Source organism: Egretta garzetta, unplaced genomic scaffold (assembly GCF_000687185.1).
Source record: "Egretta garzetta isolate BGI_Z169 unplaced genomic scaffold, ASM68718v1 scaffold306, whole genome shotgun sequence".
Classification (NCBI taxonomy): Eukaryota; Metazoa; Chordata; class Aves; order Pelecaniformes; family Ardeidae; genus Egretta; species Egretta garzetta.
The window spans coordinates 3,769,619-3,796,473 of record NW_009260131.1 but is presented as its reverse complement, the minus strand read 5'-3'; the positions used below and the strand labels follow the sequence as shown (position 1 = coordinate 3,796,473).

Sequence of the window (26,855 nt, the reverse complement as noted above, 5' to 3'; positions counted from 1 at the left end):
TTTTGCTTGCTGTTGTTAAGGGCATTTTCCTTTTGCTTGTCCAGAAAATGCTTCACTTCAAGTATCTGGCAAACTCACAGCTGAAAAAAACCCCCACATTTCCAAAGTAAGATCAGGTTTTCTTTAAAACGTGCAATACTCAGGTAGTGATCCATTTGGTGTTTTTTGTGGGACCCAGTAAATACTCAGTTCTGAGTGTCGATTTGATGTTGGTCCAGAGGATGCGACCTGATAAGGTATGAGGGGAAGGGAAGCCATAAAGGCATCGAAAGGAGACCTTTACATTTAAAGTCTGGGTCTAATGAGCCTGAGGACCCCAAAAAGCTCATGGACAGAGTAATTTGATGGTACATAAAGGTGAGTGGGAAGGAGGCTGTTTATTGCTGCTTGAAACAGCATAATTTTTCTTGCATGTGCTGTTGGGAGGATTTTTTTTTGCTTTTTCTCTTTCTTTTCTCGAGCTAAACACTACAGAAGTGTTGGTACTTCAGGATGGACCGTCACACGTGTGCTTTGAGATGGCAGTGGTCTGTACCAGGTAAAAATCTGACAGGACAGCAGAGAAACTAGGAAGCTGGGGAAGAGGGAGATACTTTGCGTCCTTATGCTTTTGAGTTTGACTGTAAATATGAGCAAGGTTATGAAAGGATTTTTGTTTGGTGGTTTTTTTTGTTTTTTTTTTTTCTATTTGCTGGGAGAAAGCCTTCAGAATGAGGATTAGGAAGAAAGGGGGAGGAAAAAAAAAGTCATGTTTTCTTTGCCCCACCCTCAGCCCATCCTCCCCTGAAAAATAACAAACCAGTACAATAGCCTGAAAACAAGTCTGAGGAGGCATACTTGCAGTGTGTGTCTTGGCATCGAACAACACAGCTGACTCCCACAACCACACATCGCCTTCCAAGCATCATAACCATCTTTCTCCTCCATGGGGAGCACTTCCTGGAGAGCTGGCGTGACCCAGGCTGCAGAAATGTAGGTCTCATCCTGGCTCTGTCCCAGGCTTCTTATGGAAATGTCTCCTGATCTTTCTATAAAATGACAAGATTGCATCTTGTCTTTTTTTTTTTTTTCCCTAACTTGTCAGCTTAATATGCAAGCTCAAGCTGACCGCTACTTGCTGTCAGAGCATAGTCCAAGGGTAACCGTGACTCTGGTTGTTATCTCCTTGCTAATAATAATATTATCAGTCTCCAGCTTTCTAGTGCTGAGCAGGTGGTCAGGTTCAGCAATACTAGAGCTTAAGCTTTTAATGATTTTCTGTAATTAAAATTCAATAGCAGTCATCTAAAAGTGCAGAGTCCTTTCAGAGGGAGAGATGCCTTAGTGCAAGGTTGATGCCGTACCCTGTGGCGTGCATTCATGTGGAGAGGCAGCCCCTACTATTGCACACCCTCTTGTGGCTTGTAGTAACACTGTGCTGCAACATCCCCTGCACGGTGAGAAAAAGTCCCAATTTCATAGGTATCCCCAGGAATGCAACCCTATTAAGATAGATTTGGATATTGCAGTGTCATCTAGTTGACTTCATAAGAGGGATCATGATCCTCTATGGCTGCTGCTGGGGGGGGGGAAAGGGAGGAAAGATAAATTTCTCTGTGTGTCCAGCTTGACCGCAATAAATTGGAATTTCAGATTAAGTGAGTTTTAGTTTGCTCTGGTTTGAAGTCAGCTTCCATTTGTACCTGGCCTGAAGACCCCAGTGAAGAACAAAGCCCAGCTCTGGGTTGATGTGGTTTCTGGCGGCCATGTTGAAGGCAAAGCAGGGTCGGGAATGGTTGAGCAGATGCTGGGCCACACCATTCAAGGACTAGATTGTAATTTGCCCTGTTGGGAAAGCAGTTGTGCTACTCGGTCTTTTCCTGCACCAAATTACAGTGGCCGCGTTTGGTCTTTTGCTGGAAGTCCGGAGTCCCTGCAGTCTGATGGGCTGTCTCTAGGGCTGCAGCTGTAGTCCCAGGGACTGCGTGTTGCACGATGACGGCTGGGGACAGGACCTCTCAGAGCAAAGTGGCTCAGTCCCTTTGCCAGCAGAGCTGTGGTGCAGTGGATTTCCACACCCTCCCTGAGCTGAGGAAAGCCAGGGCAGCCATCCTGCCCACCCACTTCCCACGTGGCAGCTCCTTTCTGTGTAGTCTCACTGCAGAGACCCATAGCACAGGGACAGGGAGGGCTAAGCATGCTGGCCAGGCTAGTTTGATCCAAAAATCTTATGACTTTTGGCTCCCAAGTCCATAGAAAGAATAACTGTGGGGGGTTGATGACTTCTGTTCCCACACACCCTCTGTCATCCAGTTCCACCCCAAGGCTTTTGAGAAGGCTGAGATTTACCATAAACTTTATTATTTTGCAGCTCCTGTCTTTTCTTCCAGATGATACCAGCCAATAATGTTCAAAGGCTCTTTGCCTTTTCCACCCTCCATGGACTTCCTTGCCTGCTCCCTCCTGGATTTGTCCATTTCGTGAGTCCTGCTGCAGCTCTGGGTCACGCAGTGAGGTTCTGCCCCAGCCCCAACACAGCTTTCACCACCTTTCTCCTGACAGCAGGAAGATCTGCTCTTGCCCATTAGGAACTGTAAATAACCCCGATGATGCAGGCTTTTTATTCTCTTTATTTGTTTCTCTGTCAGATGGAAGCTGTACCCCCGGGTGCTCAGGGACGTGTCGGTAATGGACCTGTCAGCCTCAGTCTTGGGACAGAAAATCAGCATGCCGGTCTGCGTGGGAGCAACTGCTATGCAGCGCATGGCTCACGCTGACGGAGAGGCGGCTACTGCTAAAGGTAAACTCTGCAAAGCCCCCCCACAGCGAGTTGGAGACGAACAGGCTAATGCTGTGCCTGCTGGTTGTGAAGCCTGGCTTGGTTTCTTCCTCCTGATGCTGTGGCCAGGACGGGTTTGAGCTCAGAGTAATCGGATTTATTTTGAGGTTTGGTTTTTTTACTGTTTTCCTTTACCTGTTCTGCGTGTGGGTTCTCTCTCGCTATGAAACAGGGATGAGAAATGCAGTATGTGAGAGGGGAATCATTTGTAACAAGTATAAAATGTAAAACTACATCTCTCAATATATTTCTATACATTCTGTAAATATAACTATATCTATTCTCACGGCAACATTTTTTCTGTTACAGAACTGCTTCTAGAAGTTCAGAAGCCTTCTTGTCTGGGGAAAAATACTTGTTTTGAAGAGAGCTCTTTGAGCGCATCCCGGGGAGCCAGTGAGATAAGGGCTCCTCTGGGCTAGATGCAGCATAAAGATGTTGCCAGCATGGAGGCCACAGCCTGAAAGGCTGCGAGAAATGGGATGTTAACAGGAATTCAGATGTGAAATGGTTTCTTACTCTTTTAACCTGAGCTGCAGGATGACACAAAATCTGAGAAAGAGGTTACAGGGCGGGCCAGTTGCATACAAATGGCATCAGGCTGTGTGTTTCAGTGCTCTCTAGCACTGAGTGGGAAAGGATACAAAATTAAATAGGCAATATTTAAAAAAAAAAAAATCCTGTGCATGACTGAGCTATTAATCTAACGGCATTTCCATGACCAATGCAGCAAACGCTAGTGTGAAGTGAGTCTAATTACCTGCCCTGCAGTGGGAGTTGGTCTCAATTTGTATTAAAAAGCCACGTCGCTGGGATGTGCACCGTGATGGCCTGCAGCACAAACCCCAGCAGCAATCTCTGCAAAAGCAGATTTCTCACATTTTATAGTATGTTTGGGACTACTTCCCAGCCCCCCCCCCACACACACTTCCCAAGAGATTTATTAGGAAGCCAAAGATTTTATGCCTATTGTATGTGCAGATGCGTTCCACACGATGGAGCTCCAATACCTTGAATGGGTTTGCAAAGTGGAGTCCGGTGGGATGCCTTGGCGCTGTCCTATCCTTTGCCAACTCTTGCAGATTATTTCTGGCCCAGGTTATGCTGGGAGGAAACTCTGAAGCACTATACTGTAATGTTAAGTGCAAAGATGTTAGTGCAGTGTTAAGAGCAAGATTTGAAACACACAAAATTCAGGATGTTCCTCAGCAAAAATTCCCACTGATGCTACAGCCTGGCCATGTTTTAAGGCATAAATCTCTAATGGCATGTGAAGTAGACTGGTACAATAAGGCTGACTACCAGGGCTGAGTTATCTACCACATAACTTAATTTTGGAATTGCCGGACTTCAGTGCACTTTTTCAGACTTTAACATGTGATTATTGCATTTCAAGTTCTTGGGTTTTCAAGCTAGGAAAGCTTGGTGTACTGGCAACGGTTTGAATGTGTGGTCAAATAAACATATCCATGGGAATTGGTAAATTTTTCATTGCTTTCAAGAGAGGGTAACTAAAATCATGCCCTCTATTGCATTAGTGTTTCTTGTAGAGAGGAAAAAAAAAAATGGCTTCGATTTTTGTGCGCTGTTAGAGGTGGAGGGGGGCATTTGGTGCCAAGCTTTTCATTTGACCTTATAAGATGACAGGGATTAGCTGTAAAGTACATGTTTGGCTTAAAGGTTCCCTTAAGCTTGAGACATCTGGGACCAGGGGGTTTGCTACATGCAACTTCTCTTAAACTCTGTGATACCTCTGAAATATAAGTGAGCAGATTGTTGATTGCTTTAAATCAGCTCTTGCTTCAGCTGCACCAATTTAAGCAAGCCAAGCAAGTCTGATCCATAGTCTTGTGGCTTTTGCAAAGCCTGGCTTACTTCATAAGCTTGACTTTTGGCTCAGGTGTGTAGCAAGTGATGTATGTGGTGATGCCTCTGCTGTTGTGACGATCCTTGGAAGCATGGCATGTTTGGAATCTTGCCGCTTCCCAGCCAGGGACATAGGTGTTGTGTGACCCAGCTTGTGCTGGGGGGCATGGCCCCTGCCCAAAGGAGCACCCGCACATGCTCAGCATGTGCCACAAGCCACATGTCCACCTGGTTGGGGCTAGACCCCAAGAGATAATCTTGGGTTCGCACCATTCTCACCTGCAGAGCAGGCGGGTGCAGGTAGTGTTAACAACTCCTTCCCCTACCTTCTTATATTTTGAGAACGATGCCTGATCTTGCCAAGGAATTCCCTGAAGTGACATCATTTTGCTTTGAACTGCTCTGCTTTTCCAGCGGGTTTGCCTGCAGGTTGCAGCATAAATGTCTGCTTTAGGGACAAGGGCATGTCATGGTCTCTCGTTAGCTAAAACTCCCTGTCCTTGCGACCCCTTGCTTTGGGGCTCGTCAGGGTTTTGGGAGCTGCTGCCCCTCGCTGCTGCTGCTTAAGTGATGCTCTCCTGCAGCAACCAAGCTGGTGGAAAGGAGTGTGCATCTCACCCAAAATAGGGTAAAGTCTGGCAGCTTGCCTTAAACACACCTTCATTGACAGTTCTGTCAGTTCTTTTAGAAGATGGCTTAGATCTTTTTAGGGAAAAATGTTCAATTGTAACTTTTAAAGTTGCTGGTGGCAGGCCATCCAACACAGCCTAAGTTAGTTCACCTTTGGCGTAACTACGCTCTGAGCAGAATAAGTAGTAATAGTCAAAACTTGTACAGCTTCAAATCCAGATGTTGGATTTACTTATACTTCTGTTAGCTAGACTTCAAAAAAAAAAAAAAAATTGTCCATATAGGCTGTAATAAGGTCGCTCTTCAGTTTTCTTTGATGTGTCTAAATGGACATGGAGTCCTTCCTTATAGAAAAAGCTCTCTTGAAACAATTTCCCGGACCTCGGCAGTTGTCCCAGTTTTTCCAGGTCTGTCTTCAAGTATATTCCCTAGCATTTTCATTGTAGTTCATCAGTGTACGTGGCAATTTTCCAAATAATGGATTTTCTGTTCAGTAGAAACTGAAAGATTGGGAGGAAAATTGTTTTGGATTAACTGAAATGTTTAATTTGATCCAAACCTCAATGTTTTATTTCATTTTCCTACTAGTTAATGCTTTTAGCCATAGCTCTGTTCTGAAACAAAAGTGTTAGCTGAGAAGAAAACATTTCCATTTTGAAAATATCAACTAGTGACATTTTGACTTAGGTGATTTATTTTTTTTTTTGTCCTTCCCGCTCCAATTTCAACCTCTAACTAAAAATATTTGCCAAATTTGATGAATAATCTTAGCCACCGTTAAGGAGCAAAGGGCTGTTCTCTAAATGCTTTTCAACAGAACTCTTCTGATTCTACATGACTATTTTTTTTTTCTTTCTCGCCTGTTGGAAGGTTCACTATTCCTCCACACAAAGACATTCATTTGCCATCCCAACTTCATGCTGTGCTTGCAAAGCAACACAATCCCTGTGTTGTCTGCAGCCAGCACTCCCTGCGAGTGCAGGAGTGCTCGTGCTCCTGCACATGGGACCCACCTTCAAGTCCACCGAAGCAAAATCTTGTGCACCATCCGGTTGCTTAGCAAGGAATAGCATTTTTTTTAAACCTTAATTGATTATAAACGGGTATGTAGCATTATTTTATTGAGATGTGTATTTGGTTTACAATGCTGCTAATCACATAATGCTCTCTGACTGCCCAATTACCCTGTAGCCTTGTGGTTTAGCCCAGGAGCAGCACTGCAATACCTGACTCCTCTCTGACTTGCCAAAAATCAGGCTGGGCAGCCTGACTGCGTTCTGGGCCAGATCTTTTGAAAAACTTTGAATGATAGTTGCTCAGATCTGATGTTTTTTATGTTTACCCTCTGCAGTTGCTCTCAAACAACTTTCTGAGTTACTGCTGACGCAAGAAGGGTTTCACCATCACCTGCGATGTGACTGCACCATTTGCTTTGCCAAATAGAGAATAGGAATATTGACTGAAAAGCTTTTTATTTTTTTCCCCCCTTGTTTTACTTGAGTTACTGGCAGCTCTACCATTTCCACTAGGGAGGGAGCAATGCTTTTGTTCCTTCAGCTCTTAACAGATTTCTACCATGCTTTTTGTTTGCTTTGATGCTCCTGAGCATCTGAATCCAGGTTCCTTGTGCTCATCGGACATGCCTGTGATGGTGAAGGAGGGACTTTGCAATCTGCTGCTTCTTGTGCTCAGCCACAATGAAAATAGCAGGACTTGGTACCCATCTTTCACCTGTTACCTGTGTGATTTAAAAAAAAAAAGAAAAAGTTAATTTTGAGGTGTGACTACTCCAGAGTAATTAAGAGGACCATATTCACATGGGACAACATGGCCTGGACTGACCTGGCCCTGACCCTCCCCCAGAGACTGGCATGGCCAGGGGACTTTCTGATGCAAGTGTACGCAGGCGGTCTGGCATGACAGCCCTCCTAGACCAGCCAGATCCATTTTGGCCACACGTATTTTTCCCTGCTACCTCCAGCCTTCCTGCACAGCTGACAAAATGTGTCAACACAATGATTGTAGGCACAACTTGCACGCAGCGTTTTGTAAGGGGTAAGTGAGGTAAGGCTGGGCAGGGGATTTCTCAGCCAAGTGTGTTTCGTCAAGAGCGCAATGTTAAGTACTTTAAACAACTCTGTTTCTTAGGAGATGCAGCTCCAAGAACATAGCTGCATCTCTTGAGAAATACCACCCTGCCAAAAGGACATCGCGTTGATCCCAAGTAATGTCCTCTGGCCCCTCACATGGGGGACAGGGGATTCACTGGTGGACTCAGGGAAGAATGCTCGCAGTGGGGCAGTTTGGCTGCTGTGCTTTGGAGATGCCCCTAAAAGGGAAACGACGGGAATTTGCACAGCTAGAGAAAAATAGCAAGAGTTCCCATTGCCATACAAGGTAACCCTGACAAAATATGCAAGCTTAAACTGGGCTCTTCTCCAGTGTCCTCCCCTGAAGTATGTTGCCTCTGGGTTGCTCATAGGGACAAATTGCATACCCTTCCCATACCAGTTAATGGAGTAATGTCCCATCAGAGGTGGGAAGGAGACTCTGAGGTTTCAGGATGAAAAAAAGGGCTAAAATATGTTATTGCTCTGTTCTCCTGTGGACTTCCCACGTGGGTCCTGTCCCACAGTCAACCTTGATTTGTTGCTGTGTAGAATACTTCACCTGAATTCCCCAAGAATGAGGAAAGCCCCATTTTATTGAGGTTTATGTTCCCCGGTGTGAAGATGTGTCCTTGCTCTGGGCTTCCCTGGGCTAAGTACAGGCAGGTAGTGGTAGAGCTGAGGCACCTGCACCCACTCAAGGCAGCCGTGGAGCAAAGGCTCTGAAGCTCACCTTCCCTAGGCACCCCACCATATCCCAATTCTAGTTATGTTTGGCCCTGAAACAAGGTGGAATACAAAGAACTCCAAGCTTTAGTGTCCTGATATCAAACACTTCTCCAGCCTCCCGTGCGTGGCTATTTTGCCATGCTCTCTGCACTGCCGTTGACCTCAACGGGAGCCTGCAATGCGTACAAAGGTAAATGTATGCTTTGGGCAATGCTGGGGATAAAAAAAAAAAAAAACAAACCAAAAAAAAACCAACCCCAAAGAACCAACAACAAAACTAAAAGCAATCTGAAATGGCATGAGGAAATGCTGGTTTACAAAAATCTGATGTTTAAGTTCTGGCAAATGTCACACATTGCTGCAACAGCCTCCCATGGGAATGGGAATCCAGTACTGATTTGTAAGAATAATATTTGCAGCACCCCAAATTGAAGTGTAAAATAGAGTTGCTGGAGGAAATGAATTGCTTCTGTTTTCTTCAACTGCAGCTAAATGTTCAAGAAATGGGAATATATTTTTAGCAAAACCTGATTTGAGGTAGAAAAAAAACAGAACCTGGCAACACTTAGAAATATGTGTCATAAGTTTTTGGAAGTCTAGAAAATTGTCAAAATAAGCTTTAAAATGATCAAGGTAATGCACAGATCAACTAAAACTGGAACTTGGAGTCTCCAAAACTTTGAAAAATTTTGTGTGTGTGAAGTTTGAATTTGACCATGAAGATGCAAAGTACGCATGTTGGACTGCTGCTGTACCAGAGAGTTGTTAACTTTCTGTGATAGATGAGAGGAATTTTGTGAGTATGCTTTTGTGAAAATGCCATAACCCAGTTTGGCTTACCTGAACTCTAATTGAACCACACTGCTTAAATCTAATCTTAAATCAGATGAAAGCAGCATCTTCTATATCGCCACACATGTGGACGAGTTGAAAGGATATGGTATTATTTTGTGTGTTAAATCTTCCATTCACCAAGTATATTTTATTGCACGGTTTCTATTTTGATTTTTGCTTTTGCAACTATTCCTGTGTCTATAGGGCTGTCGAGGTAGACTTGAGAAGTAAGCTGGAAATAAATGGATACCTAAAGGCAGATTGAACCATAATATTTACATTTTTCCCTTATCTGATCTGAGGGTTTTGCAGTTGCTGGGTTAGCAACCCTCCCCCTAATTCACGAACCCATATATGACGGAGCAACAAGAATGTGGATCCCTTGTTTTTTAGCATCATGTAATGGACTTGATTTGGCAAATCTCTTATTATGGGATGTGTGATAACCCAGCACAGCTGATTTTAACAGGATGTTAGGCATTCAGCATGCATGGGCTCTTCAGAAGAAACTAATTTCTAGGGACTTAATCTGTGAGGGGGAACTCTTTCTAGTAATTTTAAGGGGACAAATTAAACAGTTAAAATGTAGAGTGTTTTGGTTCATTGCTACTGTATTTCCAATGATTGAAAGCTGCCTGGTGGCTGTGGGAGGGTGTAACCAATTTGTTTGAATAAGCCGTTCATAAGTTTCCACTCTAAGAGACTTGTAATCCTTATTTAATAAAATGTTGTCATAAAGACCGCTTTTTAATTCCTCGATGGGCTGGAGATGACGTTTTGAAACAGAGGTTCCTTTACATTAAAAATATGCATACTGCGGTAGACCAAGAAAAATAAGGCTTTATATAATATTTTTGAGTTTTACAGTGTGTTTTCCTTTATTTTACACTAAGTGACAGATTACTCCAAAAAGAATAAGTGATAGATTCATAAAAATATAATAGCATGAGGTTAGCTGGTTTGTAGTGCAGGCCGGGTTGGAAATCATCACTGAGGAGACAACTGGTACAGAACCTCCAGCTGCTTGACCCCATCTGGGATTGCTAGATGACATTTAACCTTGGGGCTGTCCACACCCCAGGAGTGATTTCACTCCACAGCTTTTGAAGGTAAAAGATCAAAACATGTAGGACATGAGCACCCATCCCTTTGGTCTCAGCAGAGACTTTGCCTGTTGTACCACCTCATCTTTGTATTTACTTTTGGGGTCTCCTGGGTGGGGAGTGCTGCCTGGGATGCGTTTCTCCTACTCTTGGCGAGATCAGAACTTCTACTTTTTATTGTTGGAGGTGTGAAGCTTTATGTGTGGGGTCACACAATGGATGTGGGGTCCCTCTCCTTCAGGCCCCGAGACAGGTGGTGAAGGTGTTGAAGCAAAGAAAAGTGGAGCTTCACCCTCAAGCCTTTAAATAAGGTTGTTTGCTGGACTGTGTCCTTCTGTTTTATTGTGCCCCAAAATACTCTGTAGGGATGACAACAGGCATTTGCTAGGAGAGCACTTCAAGAACCATAGGTTTGATGCTAGTGAACACTTTAAGGGTGGGAGAAAGCAGCCAAAATGCTGTGATCAAACTGCTTGAGGGAGCATGTGTGACAACGGTGAGGAGGACTGAAGACCCGAAACACTGGTCTGCAGCAATGTGGCAGTGTACAAAAAGTCAGAGGACTTAAATGCATATTTCTGGTGGATTTTTTTTTTTAGATAATTTCAAACTCTGCCTGTGTCTATGTCCTTGAACATATGTGCTAAAATTTCTGACAAGTGGCAGCCAGACGCTAGGGGCTTACAAACAGGCTCCCCATAGGATAAAGAATTATTCATATGGGTTAGGCTTAGTTTGATTATAATCTTTCCACTATTGGAGCAGGGATCATCTCAAGCAGTGTGCAGACAGCAGCCACCAAAAGTTTGCCTATAAACACAGAGAATAAGCCAGAGAGCTCTCACAGCAGCCCACCACTGCTAGTGAATGCTAACTATTAATGTAGTGTTCCCTGGAAGGCTGAAAACGCATTAAAACTGTGGAAAGGCAGTGTGAAATCACATGCATCGACATGCTCTGGTGTGAGCCAAGTGCTCCTGTTTACCCAAAACAGAGGATTCTCTAATCTCAGATGTAACCTTGTGTTCCTTCAGCCTGCCAGGCAATGGGGACAGGAATGATGCTGAGCTCCTGGGCCACCTCTTCCATCGAAGAAGTGGCTGAAGCGGCACCAGCTGGCCTTCACTGGCTGCAGCTTTATGTATACAAAGACCGTGAAGTTACCAAATCCCTTGTGAAGCGTGCGGAGAGAGCAGGCTACAAAGGGATCTTTGTGACGGTGGACACGCCATTCCTCGGCAGGCGCATCGCCGATGTGCGCAACAAGTTCCAGCTTCCTCCTCACCTCAGGTAGGTGCCCACTGGTGGGATGCAGGGCAGGCGTGTGGCAGTGCCACGGTCACTGGGAGGTGCTGCAGGGGAAATCTGTCTCTGGCACAATTTCTTCCAGGTGACACACGCCACACTGGGTGATAACACCAGGGAACTGAGCACATATCTCTTGCTGTGCTTGGGCTATGATCTGCTCTGGGTCAAAACTAAGCTTTCTTGGCTGTTTGCAGAGTGCAAAAGACATGTGTGCTAGGGAACACGAGGCTGCAGACTGACAAAGTTAGAGCGATGGGGGGTTTCTTTGTACATCTGTCAGTATATTCTTGGGCATCTTCAAAACTCAGGACACAGCCCTGTGCAACCTGCTCTGACTTTGAACTTGGATGCAGGTGCAGAGGTGGCTGTGCTCTGAATGGGGGCCTGGACTCGGTGCACCAAAGGTCCCTTCCAAGCTATGTCGTGGTCCCTTCGAACCTACGTTACCCTGTGACACTGGGTCTGGGGCCATGTTGCTACTGACCACGAAGCCCCTTTCCAAGCAACTTCAACTTTTCCTTTACTCAAATACAGAAATACATGGGGATCAGCCTTTCTAAATTCTCCATGAGGACAGTTTCTTCCTCCACATGTGTTTTGGGACATTTTCTATATCTCAGAAGAATTTGTGGCCTCGTGACTGACTTCAGCACTAATTCTAGCTCCTCGCTACTTCAGGGCCTACGCAGCATTTAATTTTAACAGTTAGCCAGTGGTGGTGTAAGGGCACTGATTTCATCAACCTTTTGCAAATATAAATTGGTAAGTGGCAGAGATCACCCTGATAAACATATGCTGAAGTGCTGGCGCAGTGTTAGCAGCTAAGGACTTGCTGGAAAAGTATTTAGTGGATGGGATATCCAGGACTTGGGCTTGTAAACTGGAGCTGAGAATCTTGCAAGTAGATCTTGGTAGTCACCACAGTCTGCTGTGGCATATACGAAGGCTACTGTGTTTGCTCTTATTCAGAGCCTGCAAATGAACACAGTAACGGAGAGAAAACAAAATAAAGGATAGCTGAATGCATTTTGAAGCAGATTAACTTTGAGTTCTGGGTGAAAGATAGTTTTCGAGTATTATCAACGGATCTGAGGTGCTCTTCCTATGTCTCCTAGGACTGTTACACTATGTGCATACCATATGTAACGTGCACGTAGCAAGAGATATAATATCGCATCCTGAGGTCTTTCTTCTTTTTCATAACATTCAAATTGAAGCTAAGGCTTGGGACTCTGCAATGAATGAACCCTCCAGAGCTTGGGGTGTCGGATCTCCCCCATATGCTTGTACTTGAAGCTAATGGATGATATGATGAAGGCTGACAGAGCAACCTTCGCTCTGCCTAGGAGTTTGGTATTGAAGTACAATCTTATGAGGAAAGCACTAGAAAACAAAAAATACCAGACAAATCTAACATTAAAATATGCCCCATACGGTAATCCTGCTACAGATCTGTGACTGACCAATGCTGTCATTTTACCTAAAAAAGAAAATTAAATAAATCTTTAAATAGCTTTTTTAGGGGCCGTATCATTTTAAGGCCTGGGGTTAGAGTTTTTGAATGTGAGTCAAGTAACCCAAAAATAGTTGAGGAAAGCGATCGAGCATTTCTGAAAAACTTTGACCCCACCTGACCAAGCTGTAACAAGGTTTTGTTTGAGTGAACCGTATGAAATAATATCGAGTTGGAGTAATCTTTAAAGGTTCGAATTAATCACTTCAGATTTCAGAATGACCCTCGGACAGTGTTTTGTTGCAGAATCGGCGGTGAAAACTCTCCTAGCGTGGGGCTCTGCTCAGTTACGTGATAACTTTTTCTTGGCTTCAGGATTTCAACAAAGTTTTCAGGCAACAACAAGGTGCCATTGTGCTCAGAAACGTATGTAAGGCAACATTCATTCAAGTGTTGATCTGCATGTCACAGGCCAAGAAAAACAACAGTTATTTATATAATCTTATCCATGATTCTGTTTTTCTCTGGGTACCCCACCCTCCACAAACCAACAGCTAAAAAGCTGGATCTTGCTGAGAGCCCGCTCCTTTCTCATTTTCCATGTGAAATGCTGCTTGTTGCAGACATGGAATCAGCAGTGAAGTGAGCTGGTTTCTGTGCAAAAAACCCCGTGCATTTCCCAAAATGTGAAATAGGAGTATAAAACTGCGCAATGTGGAATGAGATGCAGTTTCCAAAGAACAAAGCAATTGGCCTCGTGCGGGACATGGGTGTCCTTGGCGGTACTGGTGTTGCCGATAGTGGTTTAATGCTTGTAAGCACTTGGGGCTGCTTCAGCTTTCTAATACAAGCACAGCCTGAATTTCTCTATTTCCCCTCCTTTACCTAGGAAGTCTGCAAACTCTTTGGTGCAGGGGCTGTCACTTACCGTTCCCTTCCTAGAACCTGTGAGATTATTTGCTTTTTAGCACCAAAACAATAGCTAATGTTTTCATAAGAGCTTCACCCCCCCACTACATTTCACAAGGAAACATGCAAAAAAGACACGAGGTGAACTGGCTGGATGTTGCTCTTGTTGGACAGATGAAATTCTGAATTCTTTGCAAGGCTTCATGCAGATCCATCTAACTTATGCTTAACAAAATGTCTCTTCTTTCTTCTTCTCCTCTCCCATCTACCCAATCCCCTATTCCCTCCAGTACCTGAACTCCCTGGATTTGAAAAAAAGAAAACAAAACCCAACTAAAACCAAATCTGCTGCATAAAAACTAAGGGGATTTCTGCTGGTCAGCAGAGGTGCACCTCTGGGCTTCAGTAGGTCCTGGGTTATGTCAGTCAAGGCTGATATTCTTGTCTCGCATCCAGCTCTGAATGTCCCACAGCCACCGATGCGTTTACCCTCACGGCGCTCCTGACAGATAGTGGTGTTCCTATTTTATGGTGGGAAACCGACATGAAAGGAGTGGCTAAATGCCATGCCCAAAGCCGGATGGGGAGGTCTGCAGGAGGACAGATGCTTGAGCCCAAATTAGTGCTCTCGCTGCTGGGGTCTTCCCTCCTGATTGTGGGTTTGATGCTGAACCTTTAGATTTTGGACTTTATCCTGTTGCTTTTGAAAGGGCTAGGGCTGTTGCGTTGGGCCAGAGAAACTTGCACCAATCTTAGCAACTGCTTTGCTAGCCAAAGCTTTTGGCTTACTGATGACTATGATCTGACATACTGAGACAGGCCTTTTTGCTCCTGTCCTGCAGTACAGCACAGGTTTAGCACGGGCATATTGAATGCTGGCATTAGGGACTGATTTGTGGCCATAGTGGATCTTTTTCAGACTATTTTTCTATGTCTTTTGTTATTTTAGATTAAAAAACTTTTCAAGCAGCAACCTGGCATTTTCCTCCAGGAAAGACTTTGGAGAAAATAGTGGGCTGGCTGTGTATGTAGCTGAGGCAATTGATGCAAGTGTCAACTGGAAGGACATCAAATGGCTTCGAGGGCTGACCTCACTGCCCATCGTTGCAAAAGGAATCCTCAGGGGTGAGTAACTCTGCTGCTTCCTGTGGGGGAGGCAAGGTGTCCTGTCTCGCAGAGGCACCAGGGAAGGAAAAGTGCTCGTGCAGGGGAAATTTCTGTAAAATTGCATAGAATGGCATTGCTTTTTAATGGCAAGCATCCGCTTTGCTGATGCAGAGTATGGTGGGATGAACATTCATATTTCTGCACTGGGCTGAGTAAGGAAGATTTGCCAAAACAGAGCCAACAACAATCAAAGGGGAAAAAACTCTCTTCCTCATGAGTGGTTAGGAGCCCAGCAACCAAGACACTTGAAGAAGCAGCCACCTAAATAAGTACCTGGAGCTGTCAGATGGTTTGTATGGCTGTGCTACAGCATGCGTCTACCTCGATGTTCATTAGGTAGGGACCAGAGCCACTGATCACTAAATTAGTCAGTTGGCACCACATCAGTTGTATCTGAAACCAGATGCAGCCAGGAAGATTGAACTTGCTCTGTGCATTGCACCTGTAAGCTCTAACTCTGATACGAGTCATATACTTCTTGGGGAAAGCTGGATTTCCAGTCTGTCAGAAGAGGATGAGCACATGGAAGTGGTTTAATGAAGTATGGCTTATTACTGTAAACACACTGATAATTTTAGCTTGGAGAAAATCATTTAGCAAAATAATTTCTTAGTGATGAGTTGTGGGACACAGTAGAGAAAATAAAGGCTGGTGACCAAAGTGGCTGCTAATCCAAAGTGGCAAAATGTTCAGCTCCAGCATTTCAAATGACTTTTCTAGTCTTATTGCTTAAAGATAAAACTTTTTTTTTCTGTGTCAAGATGGGGCTTTGGAAGGATGGAGCCCTAAGGTGGCTTTGCATTAGCTGGTAATGTTTTTTTTTAGAGATGCCAAAATTTCCCTCGTCGTGGTGTCAGTGAGCATAAGGGCATATTTTGGTTGGTTGTCTTTTTTTCCTTAGCTGATGATGCTAAAGAAGCTGTAAAGATTGGGGTAAATGGTATCCTGGTGTCAAATCATGGAGCACGACAGCTTGATGGGGTCCCTGCAACTGTAAGTACTGGTGCCAATATACACCAGTAATCTCTGATTTTCTCTGCCTTTTGGCTTCTTGTTTGCTTTCTCTGAATGTGTGGTAGCTGGAGGAAAAACCTGTCAACATGTGTGTTATATGCCTTAACCCGTGAGCAGTAATCTCTCCCCACTTCTCTACGTATGTCACATTTTACTCTGAGTTAGACACAGTCTCCCCTTGGTCAGATCAAGCAAAAAAACACGGGAGAGTTTACGTGTGGCTGTTTCTTCAACCTACCGGGGCACCCTGTCCTTGGCTGCAGCACCCTGCATGCAAATCTACAAGGGCAATTTCAGAGAGTGTATTACTGTTTGTTAGATGTTTAGAAATTGGAAAGTCTTTAAGAAATATTTTCTAGTCTTCTCTTTTTCTTTTTCCTTTCTCAACCTTTTTTGAAAACCCACTGTTGTCATTTGCAGTTCACTGAAGGTTGTACTAGAGTAGGTTTTCCCTTTTAATATTCTTCAGAGACTTCTGAAAAATTACAGTTACAGAACAGCTAAAGGCAGAATGAAACTCTCCGTTTTTCTCCTTTCAAACATTTTCACCTTTGGAAAAGGTACAGGGTGGTTAAATTACAAGTTTTTTCCTTTTTCCTTTTCCTTGTCACGCTACCCTGTGCCTTTTCTAAAGGTGAAAAGGGATTTGAGAAGTTCTCAATGGGCAAAAAAAGAAAGAAGTAAAAGAAAATGAAGTAGTATGTGTTCAGGCTGAAGGAACCCCCCCAAAATTCCAGTCATCACTCATCCTTCTTCATTTGGTGAGGGAAAGCTGCGCAAGGAAAAAGAGAATGAAAAGGAGGAGAACCAAAGCCCAGTTGTGACTGTTTCAATACTCCTTATGTGTCCTTGATGAAAAACCTCCTGTTTTCCATTATTATTTTCTGAAGGGAGAGGGGGGCAGGTAAGCCCTTCTTCTCTGCGGAGTGTTTTGCATGTCAAGTCTTACCTGCTCAGCTCTGCTGTCCTACTGGCATTTCCCCCGCTCTCCCTGGAGCGCTTCTGCTCTCGCTTATCTCTGAGGGGGCAGTTGAGCCAAATTGCTTCACCCACTGATTTTCTGAGGTCTTCACATGGAGCCATCTCCTGGTTGTGTTGGCTGGTTCTTAACCAGCCAAGCCCTGCACTGGGGAGCGAAAGGCCAGCACAAATGGTTTTCTCAATGGCTGATGAAGTTGAGGAGTTGTCCTCTGAGATGCTCTTGCCTGACTGTCTCCAGGTACTCCTGGGGACTGGTAAGAAAAAGACCCCCTGATGTCAGGACTGACTTTTTTTTTTTTTTTTTTTCAAATGTGATTTGGTGCTGCTGGAGAGTTTGCAGCTATTCAGTTTTAGCACCTTAAGGGAACTGAATCTTCAGAGCATAGATGCCAAATACTTCTGAAATTTTTCTTCTTTAACTTCTGTCCTCGTCACCTTTTGAGAGTGTATCCCCCAATTTCACTAAGAGTATTTGAAAATCTTGGGCAGGTCTGCATGTGAGGTAATTCAACAGGAAGAATGTATGAGGATAAACATCATTTTGAGAAACGAGAAGGCTCAAGAAATGCAAATTAATTTTTTGCCAACTGCAGCAGAACAGAAATTAAACTTGCAAACTCCTTGTTATGAGTAGTTCCTTTGTAACGCCACAGTGCAGAGGAGAAGGCACTACTGAAGCTGATGTCTCCACGGGATTTCATTGTACAAAGAACTCTATTTCACAATGCAGTTTTCGTAATGTAAATATCTGTACCAGATCATGCTAAATGTTTCTGTTTTAGAAACATAATAATTTGCTTTAATTTCATGGGTTTTCAGAATGTCAGCTGAACCCAAGCTGGTTAATATTTCTAGTGTCTAGTTACACATTGAGGAAATCTATGTTTTAATTATGGTTTGCATCATACTTTAGTTATTACAGCACTTTAATATTGGTACAGTTTGTCAGGATGTACAAAGTGGTCTCTGTATATGGAAATAGATCCAAAATATGTTTGGCAAGAGAGCAAAACCAAAGGGAGGGGAAAAAAAAAAAAATCACAGCAAGTGCCAAACTTCAAGAAAATTTTAATCCAAATCTAAAAACAAACTGCACTTTCAAGTTTCCCCCCCCATCTCCTAGTCATTTTTTATCCATTAGAAAGGAAATGAATTACATCCGTTTGAAAGACATGAATTTGTGTGCCTTTTGTCTTACTACCACATACTGTTTCCAGTCTCCTTAGTACTTGGCTTCCAGTTTTGTGTCTTTCCTGATTTTCGTCAATAGGAACTATTTAGGTGTTATAGGAACAGTTAATGCTCGAGGCTTGAATTCAAGAGGCTCATATCTTCGTTGGGACCTCTTGTGTGGTGTGGACATGTTACTTAACTCCCTGGTTACTTACTTGTAACTTAGGAACAGTAAAAATCCTTTTCCCCCTTACTTTTATCACTGGTGTAGGGGATACGGAAAGCTTGGTGAAAGTCACATATACATGCCTTAAAAGAAAGCATTTCCCACCTTGCTCAAAACTCAGAGGAAAGCTAATTTTTTCTTATGTGAAGAAGTTTCCTCTACAATTATTCCTGTAATCATGATGTATTTTCAAAAGGAAAAATATATTCATTAACATTTTCCATCTAACTCTAAGTTCCTCAGGGCACACCTTTCTCCTCCTCCATGTCTATAGGTACAATGCCTGCCTCTGGGCTTCTGGGTGCTAGCTGCCCTTTAGTATAAATGAATAATAAATTCAAACAAGAAAGTGAAGATGATTATTTAAAAAATGATGGTGATTCAATTTCATCCCCAAACTAGTGAACACTGGAAGCTTGGGGGAGGGGGTAATATCAAGGAAAGGCCTCCTCTGTGCTTGCTGTTTCTTAGATTCTTCCAAAGTATCTGATACTGGCTTGTGTCAGATACACGTCATGGGATCAGATGGACATTTTGTGTGCCCCTGACCCTGCTGATTCTCATTCTATTTATATGACTCTCCAAATAAATTTGCCCCTTGTATATATCTGCCAACATGCTATGTCCCTACTGTTTTTTTCAATACAAAGCTGCGTTGTTTGTGCATATGGTTAGGCATGCCATTGCTCATTTAGCTTCTTCAAAGCTTGGATCCTGCACACAAGAGTTCATTCAAAAAATAAATAGGTTCACAGAAGCGGACAAACTGTATTCCTGGTTTCACTCTTCTAGATTGATGTCTTGCCTGAAATCATTGAGGCTGTGGAGGGGAAGGTGGAGGTGTTCCTAGATGGTGGCGTAAGAAAAGGCACAGACGTTCTCAAAGCATTAGCTCTCGGTGCCAAAGCTGTATTCATCGGAAGACCTCTCATCTGGGGCTTGGTTTATCAAGTAAGTTAGAAAAAGCTCGATTTTCTGTTTTTTAGATACCTAGAGTTGCTGTTTAGGCTTAGCATATGCATGTATGTATATGTGTGCACATAGGGATGTGTGTGTGATGGTGTCTGTTTTTTTCCAGACCATCTAATCTAAAATTTGCTATGCCGAGTATTCAGGAGTTACAGTTGTACGTAGAACTTTGTTGGCACATGCATATGTGTCTGTACCTACACACGTGAGCTACATGTACACAAATAGTACATATTGTCTCCTAATCTCCTAGGGTGAAGAAGGAGCAAAAGAAGTTCTCCAGATGCTGAAGGAAGAGTTTCGCCTGGCGATGGCACTGACAGGTGAGACGTCAACTTTTCCTCTTAGTAATAATCACCCCTGTCTCACCTTTCCTCATAGCTCTCATTTGCCCTGGGAAAGATGCTGTAGTAACCTAGAGAAGGGAGATGGAAATGTTTGCAATATAAACAGATTAGGCTATCGAGAGATGGGAAAAGGACTTCTTGTTATCCCTGTCTGATAGACAGGGAACTGAGTAGCTTTAGTAAAAACAAGTAAAAATATTTTTCACAAGGAGAGCAATAAATCCGTAGAAAAGTAGTGGCAAAGGTTGCTAAGGGGTGGATTTCATCTGACAGAATTTAGATTTCTATGGGCTAGAAAAAGCAAAGGCTTAGAGTGGGGTAGAAAAATAGGGCTTTGCACTGATACCCAACTCCTTCTCCAGGATGCCGGAGAGTAGAAGAAATTGGCAGGACACTGATACGAAGACATCAAGGATTATTTTCCAAGATTTAGGTCTGAAGAGTATTGCCTCGCATGGTGCCTGTTGTACAGAAAGTGTGCTACCAGACAGAAAGCAACTGCATTCACTCGTCGGGCCTCATCCTGTGATCCTGACTGAGAAGGGCTGGTCTGTAGGAGCTCACCTGTTGAAGAAAATACTCAAAGCAAATTTTACAGGTGTTTCTGTATTCTCCTAGGCTTTTGAGGAAAGCTGCTCTACTGGGAGTTGTGATTAGAGGTGGGCCTTTATACAAGACCAACATAGAAACTTCGAGGTGTTTTGCAAGAAATGTTAATACTAACTTAAATGCCTGGAAGTAACTTAGCTGTTAAAATGAAACTACAAACAGAAATGTTTTGATAGCAAACAGCTATCGAAATGCAGAAATTGAAAATGTAGAAGATACTACTTGCTCACTGTTTGGAGAAGCTACACTGTAGATCGCAGAGATTAAATATTGCTTTCTTACGAACATAGTGTCATTTCCCTGGCGACTACGTGCTATTGCTTTATAAGCGTGTGGGCATGTAGCATGCAGGCTGAGGAGCTCAGAGCGCTCTTAGTTGTAAAGAACTGAACAGCAAAGTGAAATTGGGGAAATTCTGCTGCTTAAGTGACACAACCCCCTTTGCAGTCAGACCACTGTTAATATACGTGCATCAGGTATAGGTCAGATCCTTGGCTGATGCAAAACCTTGTAGCCCTCTTGCCTTCACCCAGCTGTGCCGACTGCACCCAGCTGGAGCCCGGAATTACATTTTTCACCCAGATTCATTTGCTGACAGTGGCAAGTGAAAGCTGATGCTACCTGGGAGAGTTTGTAGGATCTGTAGCCATGTGCAAAAGAGAAATGTGAATAGTCGAGGTGTTAACTCACGACTTAGGAAGATCCTAGCAGCTCTCTTCAGTTTCCACAGACATGCTTCAGACAGGTAAAACTTAGCATTATCCACTCTGCTTATGATGAGGATACAGGGGCGTGTACAGGGTCTGCTCCTCTGTTCTCTGAACAAATGCATGCTGAATTCGGGAGAAATTTTGCAGCTGTAAAGAACAAAGGAATAGCTTCATTTGGCAAAGTGACCTTCCCCAAGGTGCACAGGCAGAGGAGGTAAGACTCCCTCCTCATCTCGTCTTGGGTAAAACTAAGGGTGGCTCTTCATATGTCCCACTTCTCTTGCAGATATAGCAATGTTACTGGAAAGCTGGGAGAGGCCACTACAGAAAAGTTTTGAAAATCTTGTGGAAATTTAGTGTTGGGGGGGGGGGGGGGGGAAAAAAAATGCCTTGATTTCATTGTTTCGCTGTCACTGACATCACCGGCTCCACCATTTGTTTCCCATCAGTGTTAGGAGGACTCGTGCATTCTGACTCCCTTTTTGCTCTGTTTGAAATATCCCTTACTGAGCCTTAGAGGCAGCTTTGTAATAAAATGATGGAATATTACAACGTGAACTAAAGCTGGGGCTGGAACTCAAAATGGGGAGAAAACCCAAAAGGCCACATGCTTGCCCTTCAGTTGTAAAATTTGTACTCTTATTTACTGCAGAATGTAGTGGTTTGTGTGAGGGTTGCGTAGCAACAAAATAAAGTTTATCTGTGTAAGGAAATATGAATGTTTCTCAGAGCATAGAGAAGCATAATTTCTGCTGTTTACGGCATTTATCATATCTGTTGCAATGTGGACTGTGTCAGATGTCAATTACAGACTAACTTCAGACAGACTGTTTATTTTAGATAATATAAATGTTACTTAAAAGACAGGGGCATAATATCTTATGTTTACATGTTTAAGATCTATTTCTAAAGTTTAGAAGATGCAGTTTCCTGTCGTTGCCCCAACCAGATTCAAGGAAAGTTCTGTAACGCTGTGATCCAGCCTTAAATTCTGATGGTGAGGAAACCGGTTTTGTTACTTGTGCGTAATTAACCATTTGTAGCTCCTCTGGGATAATGGGTTTATGTTCTTTTTTTCCTGCTCATTATCTGAGAACCGTCTGACTGCCTTCCACTTCAACCCTAGTAAGGATAGGCGCATGTTAAAAAGCACAATTAGAGCCAAATACTGAAAGGCTGTGAGATGGCATTAACAGAAATGAAATTAATTTGCCTGGTGGACTTCTGTTTTTAAAATATTTCACAGTGAAGAGAATTTCCCTTGATTTTGAGACATCCAAACACAAGTGCCTTCTGGAAGTTATTAAAAAAAGGCAAGAATTCTGTTTGGTTTTCATTTCTGGTTATAAAGCAGAAAGATTTGTGAGTGGCCTCAACAATTTTAAAAGCTGCATGATGTCCAGTCTAAGCATGACTCTGCCTCACAGCTCCTCCACCTGGAGACACTGAGAAGAAAATGTAGCACACACAACACGTGGTGCGGGTAGATCTTTCTGCAGTTTGCGAGGGTGTTTTGGAGGAGAATATAAGCGATGTAACAGAAGAAAATAATGGGCCTTTGTGGGATATGTTAAGTAGAAAAAGACAATATTTGCCTCCAAAGTAACAAGTGAACACAAACTCTTAGGAACACTAAATCACAGTCATCAGATCAAGGCACAGCAGTGTGTGTGTGTGTGTGTGTGGGAACAGAAGGTGTACTTTGTGTTTATGATGCTTTAGTATATCTGCCTATCTGTATGCTAAACAACAAACACAGTGTCTTGATGGTTTTAATAGTGAAATTATTCTCTGGCTTTACCTTGGCTCCATATTAAGCCAGAGATACCAAGAAAAAACATCTACATAGAAAAAGTTCTAATAAGGGAGGAGCATTGATATTTATCTACCCAGAAAGACAGCACTTAACTGCTGTCCTGGGTGCCTAGAAAAAACCAACCCATCTGGGAGGTTGGTGATTGAATGGGGCTCCCTAACCACCTCTGGGGTAGTCCGGGAATATTCCCTGGAAAAGGAGATTGCAACTCTTAATGAAAGAAGATCTATCAGATCATTTGTGAAGAGAAAAGAGACCAAAAGCAAAACCTGAGAGTGTGGAAGAGGAGGAGGAGGATGACCCTGGACTTTTTAGGAGAAAGTGGCATCTCCCAAGAGGATGTGAGGCAGGCTTTTACACACTGATGTTGTACATTCAGCATACAACGTTGATTTCCCTGGTGCTGTTGGTTTGGAAGATACCATTTTTGGAAGCATTCCCACAAAGTTGTCTCTTTGGCCCCTGTGAGCCCATAGAGGATTAAACCCACTGAAGAAAACATGGAAGAGCAGCACTCTAGAGAGGATGTGTGGAAACCACTCAGGAAATTTGGAGAGGCTTCAGCCCTGGTTTTGGTTCTCAACAACTGGAGTCCAGAAACCCTCTTCTAGCAAGAAGGTCTAGGGAAGACAGTCTGTGTCCAAGTGACAAGGTCCATGTGAAGGAGCCTGTGACACTGTCTAGACACCTGATAGAGCACGTGTCGCAGATGGAGTGAGAAGGAGGCAAAAATAATGTAGTTTATTGGTGTAAAACACTGAGTTAACAAAGTTCAGTGGTAACTGCAACAACAGTTTATGAGATTTGATGGCAAGGTACACTTTGTTATTTACTGCATAGAGGACAGGGTCAGACAAAACTCTCAGGGAGACCCTCCTGTTGAGTCATGAAGTTCAGAAAAGATCCCCTTGCTTTCTAAACTCCCTCAGAGAGGAGTCTAGGTGCGGCTGGATTCAATCCTAGTCCCAGACTTGGTCAACAGTTTATGTCTAAAGGATTATGTATGCACAATTAATCCTTTATGTCACTTAGCTAAGATTTCAAAGTTAGCATGCTGTTAGTCACTTACCGAGAATCTGTCGTGGTAAGGAATCTCTCAACCTCGAGGAGTAACCTTGAGAGGCGTCCCTGCTCAAGGGGAGATCCTGGCATGCAGCCCGCTGCTGTACAGGAGAGCTCAAAGGGCTCTTGGGCTGCTCACTATTTATGGGGGTAAGATTGGCTCGTGGTCATATTTGCATACTGACCACTGTGCTTAGGTGGGCACATTCCACAATAGCCTTGGCTATTGTATTGTTATCTGTCTCCCCCCACATCCAGTGGGTGCATCTTTCAGGACCAGACGCAGACCGGACACATCTATCACCACAGCCACAGGTGGTTATCACTTGAAAGAGGTCAAAGGAGGGGGAGTCAGAGACGAGGAGGGGAGCACACTGCTACAGCACATCATGGCTAGATATGCAGGGAGCAAAGCCCTAAGAAAAAACAGTGTACTTCTGCAAAAAACCACTTTGAGCTGCAACACGTTGGTGGTCTGGGCCTGGAGGGCAGGTTTGGCTGCATCAGGGTCATATTTGCCATGGGATCCTGGCAGTTAAATACAGCGGAGGAGAGCACCGAAGTATGGAGGTGCAGGACTGCAGGCATGGCAGTCTGGTAAGCAGAAGATGGGAGAAGTCAGCCGAGGGCTGTGAGACCATCTGACCTTTCAGGTAAAAGCGGAGGAGGAGGTTAGTGTAGCTTCGGGACAGATTTAACTTAGCCTGTCAGTTCTTTTAAAGCAGAGACCTGCTGCTTTCTGAATGCTTGGAGCCTGTGCACAGGGCGAGGAATCCAGTAAGTAAATGACAGGAGTCTTAATTCAGTGCACTGAAGCTGAAGAGCTGTGAAAGACATGATCTGTTTTCTTGTGACCTCCACCTCTCGCTGTGACTCTGGGACACGTTATTGTGTTTTACTTTTACCAGTGGCCAAGTCAAACAAATAGCTCTGGAACTGGTAAGAACTCCACCTCCATCCCCAGTTTTTCAGGTTAAGCATGAAACTTGTCTGTCTTACTGGGAATTTCGGAACATAAATAAACAGACACTTAGAGTAACTCGCTTTGATAAATGGGCAGCGTAGGTCGGGGCCTGCTGGATATGCAGGCGACTCAAAGATGAAGCAGAGCTGGGGAAATAGGCAGGAATGGCTCTGCTTTTCTTGGCTTCTCAAATGGTTTTCAGGCTGAAATCAAATACTTGAGAGCATGAGGAAAGCTGGCTTCTGAAGTCATGATTTTGCACTGAACCTCACTGTAAGGATATCTCTTATAAAGCTACTTTTGATGTGGAAATTTAGCTCCAAACCACACTGAAGGCCATTATAAATAACCACTTCATCACAGGACACACAGAAGTTGGCTTCCTTGAACACTCCTAGAAAGCAAGTCTAACCTTATTGAGCCATAACCTCAGCTAGTGTAAATCAGAGAAGCTCCATTGACTTCATTAGTTTATACTGATTTACACCAGCTGTGACTGGCCCACAATACAGCAAGATATGTCAGCTTTTAAATTCTGTCACAGAGCGTTGAACAAAGCTGTTCTTAAAACAAGACTGGCAATCCCAAATTTAGATACTAACGAGACACAGCACTGTAATTGTTTCACGATGCCTATATGCTCCATTTTGTTTTCATTTTGTCTTGCTTCTGTTTTTCTTATCTCCTGCCAAACAGAGGGAGAGTACCACATATGTTACATTCATAACAAAGATGTTTTGCTGCTTTGAGAACATGTCCTCCAGATGCAAACTGCCTTTGTGTTGTCTTTCAAGCTTCTTCCTTTGCATAGGTACATTGGTTATGTACCAATATAAGAACACCCTTAAGGGCCATCCCCAGACCTCCAGGCTCCGGAGCTCTTGAAGGGGCACCCGGAGGCTATCCCAGCTGAACTTCAAAGATCTGATTCCCCCTGAGGGCATTCCAGCTCCTAAGTCATCATTTCAGATGGATAGGATGAATTGTGTTCAGGAGTGCCCTGATAGGAATGCCCTTGAGACCATCAAAGCATCTCCTCTGTCACAATCCTGCAGGGTTCTTATGTAGTTCACCGTATTGAGTAATCAGGTGCACTGGTGGTCCCTTTATGGTAAGCAAGGCTAGTAGGTACACAGATGGTTTGTTCAGCCAAGGGGAAGACATGCATACAACTAGGCTGACAATGATAAGTATTGATTATTATTTTATGACAACAGCAGCTCTAAGTTCCAGTCAAGGTCTATCTAGTGCATTGTGCACTGCAAAGATGTTTTTCTGCAAGCAGCACTCTCTACCCAACGGAGTCCTAAGTGTAAATCGACAAAATCTGATTGTGGTGGCTTTGCAGTATGGGAATGGAAGACCTCTTATTTCTTGCTGGTTATCTACAATAGCGTAACATGATTTTATTTGTGTTCTTCCCAAGCCCCGCAGTATCCTCACCCCTTTAATTCTGTATACTGTGTTTTATTAGATTTTCCTGTTAGGAGGACTGAAGATAGTGCGTTTAATACACTTAGTTGTCATTAAAAAGGTCCCTGCAGGCCAGGTACTCATGGTTAGGTTCATTTTGCATGGGATTTGTCTAATTTTTGAGAATGGTCATGAAGACTTCAAAGGAAGGTGCAAGGATAAGGCAACATGGCATACATTTAGCTCTTATACGAATTCAGGGTATGTATTGTACACACACAAGAAACTCCACTGGCAAGCTCTTTCACAGGATTACAGAGCAATTTATATTAGGAAAAGTGAACTCAGTCACAGTCTTAGGAAAGCACAACAACAGAATATATCTGCAAATAAAGAATAAGAGCTGGCAATAATCCACCTCATTTCCTTACTGCCTGCTGGTGAGTTTGTTCCACAGCTCCTAATCCATGGCTGCAGGTCCAGGGGTACCAGCACCCCTCTCTGCTTTGTTGTGGCATTGCATCTCCTCACGTCCTGCGTATTGCTGCTGTGTCTGCACCAGCCTTTGCTGTGAAGTCCTTGGTGTTCATCTCACAGGGAAGCTGGAGTAAGAGAGATGCTTGGGACCTTTGGGCAGAGTCTTTGC

At 43.6% G+C, this 26,855-nt stretch overlaps 1 protein-coding gene across 1 annotated transcript in view; it reads left to right on the top strand.

The window, feature by feature from the left end:
• Positions 1-20,088, top strand: part of HAO1 (hydroxyacid oxidase 1) — a 25,393-nt gene extending 5,305 nt beyond the window's left edge. Inside the window, exons 2-8 of the mRNA XM_009641555.2 lie at positions 2,628-2,779; positions 11,123-11,378; positions 14,708-14,883; positions 15,827-15,918; positions 19,112-19,270; positions 19,542-19,611; positions 19,998-20,088. Coding sequence (XP_009639850.1) covers positions 2,628-2,779; positions 11,123-11,378; positions 14,708-14,883; positions 15,827-15,918; positions 19,112-19,270; positions 19,542-19,611; positions 19,998-20,068 — 976 coding nt within the window. The 3' untranslated portion in view covers positions 20,069-20,088. The remainder of the gene's footprint in view (positions 1-2,627; positions 2,780-11,122; positions 11,379-14,707; positions 14,884-15,826; positions 15,919-19,111; positions 19,271-19,541; positions 19,612-19,997) is intronic.
• The last annotated feature ends 6,767 nt before the right edge of the window (positions 20,089-26,855 follow it).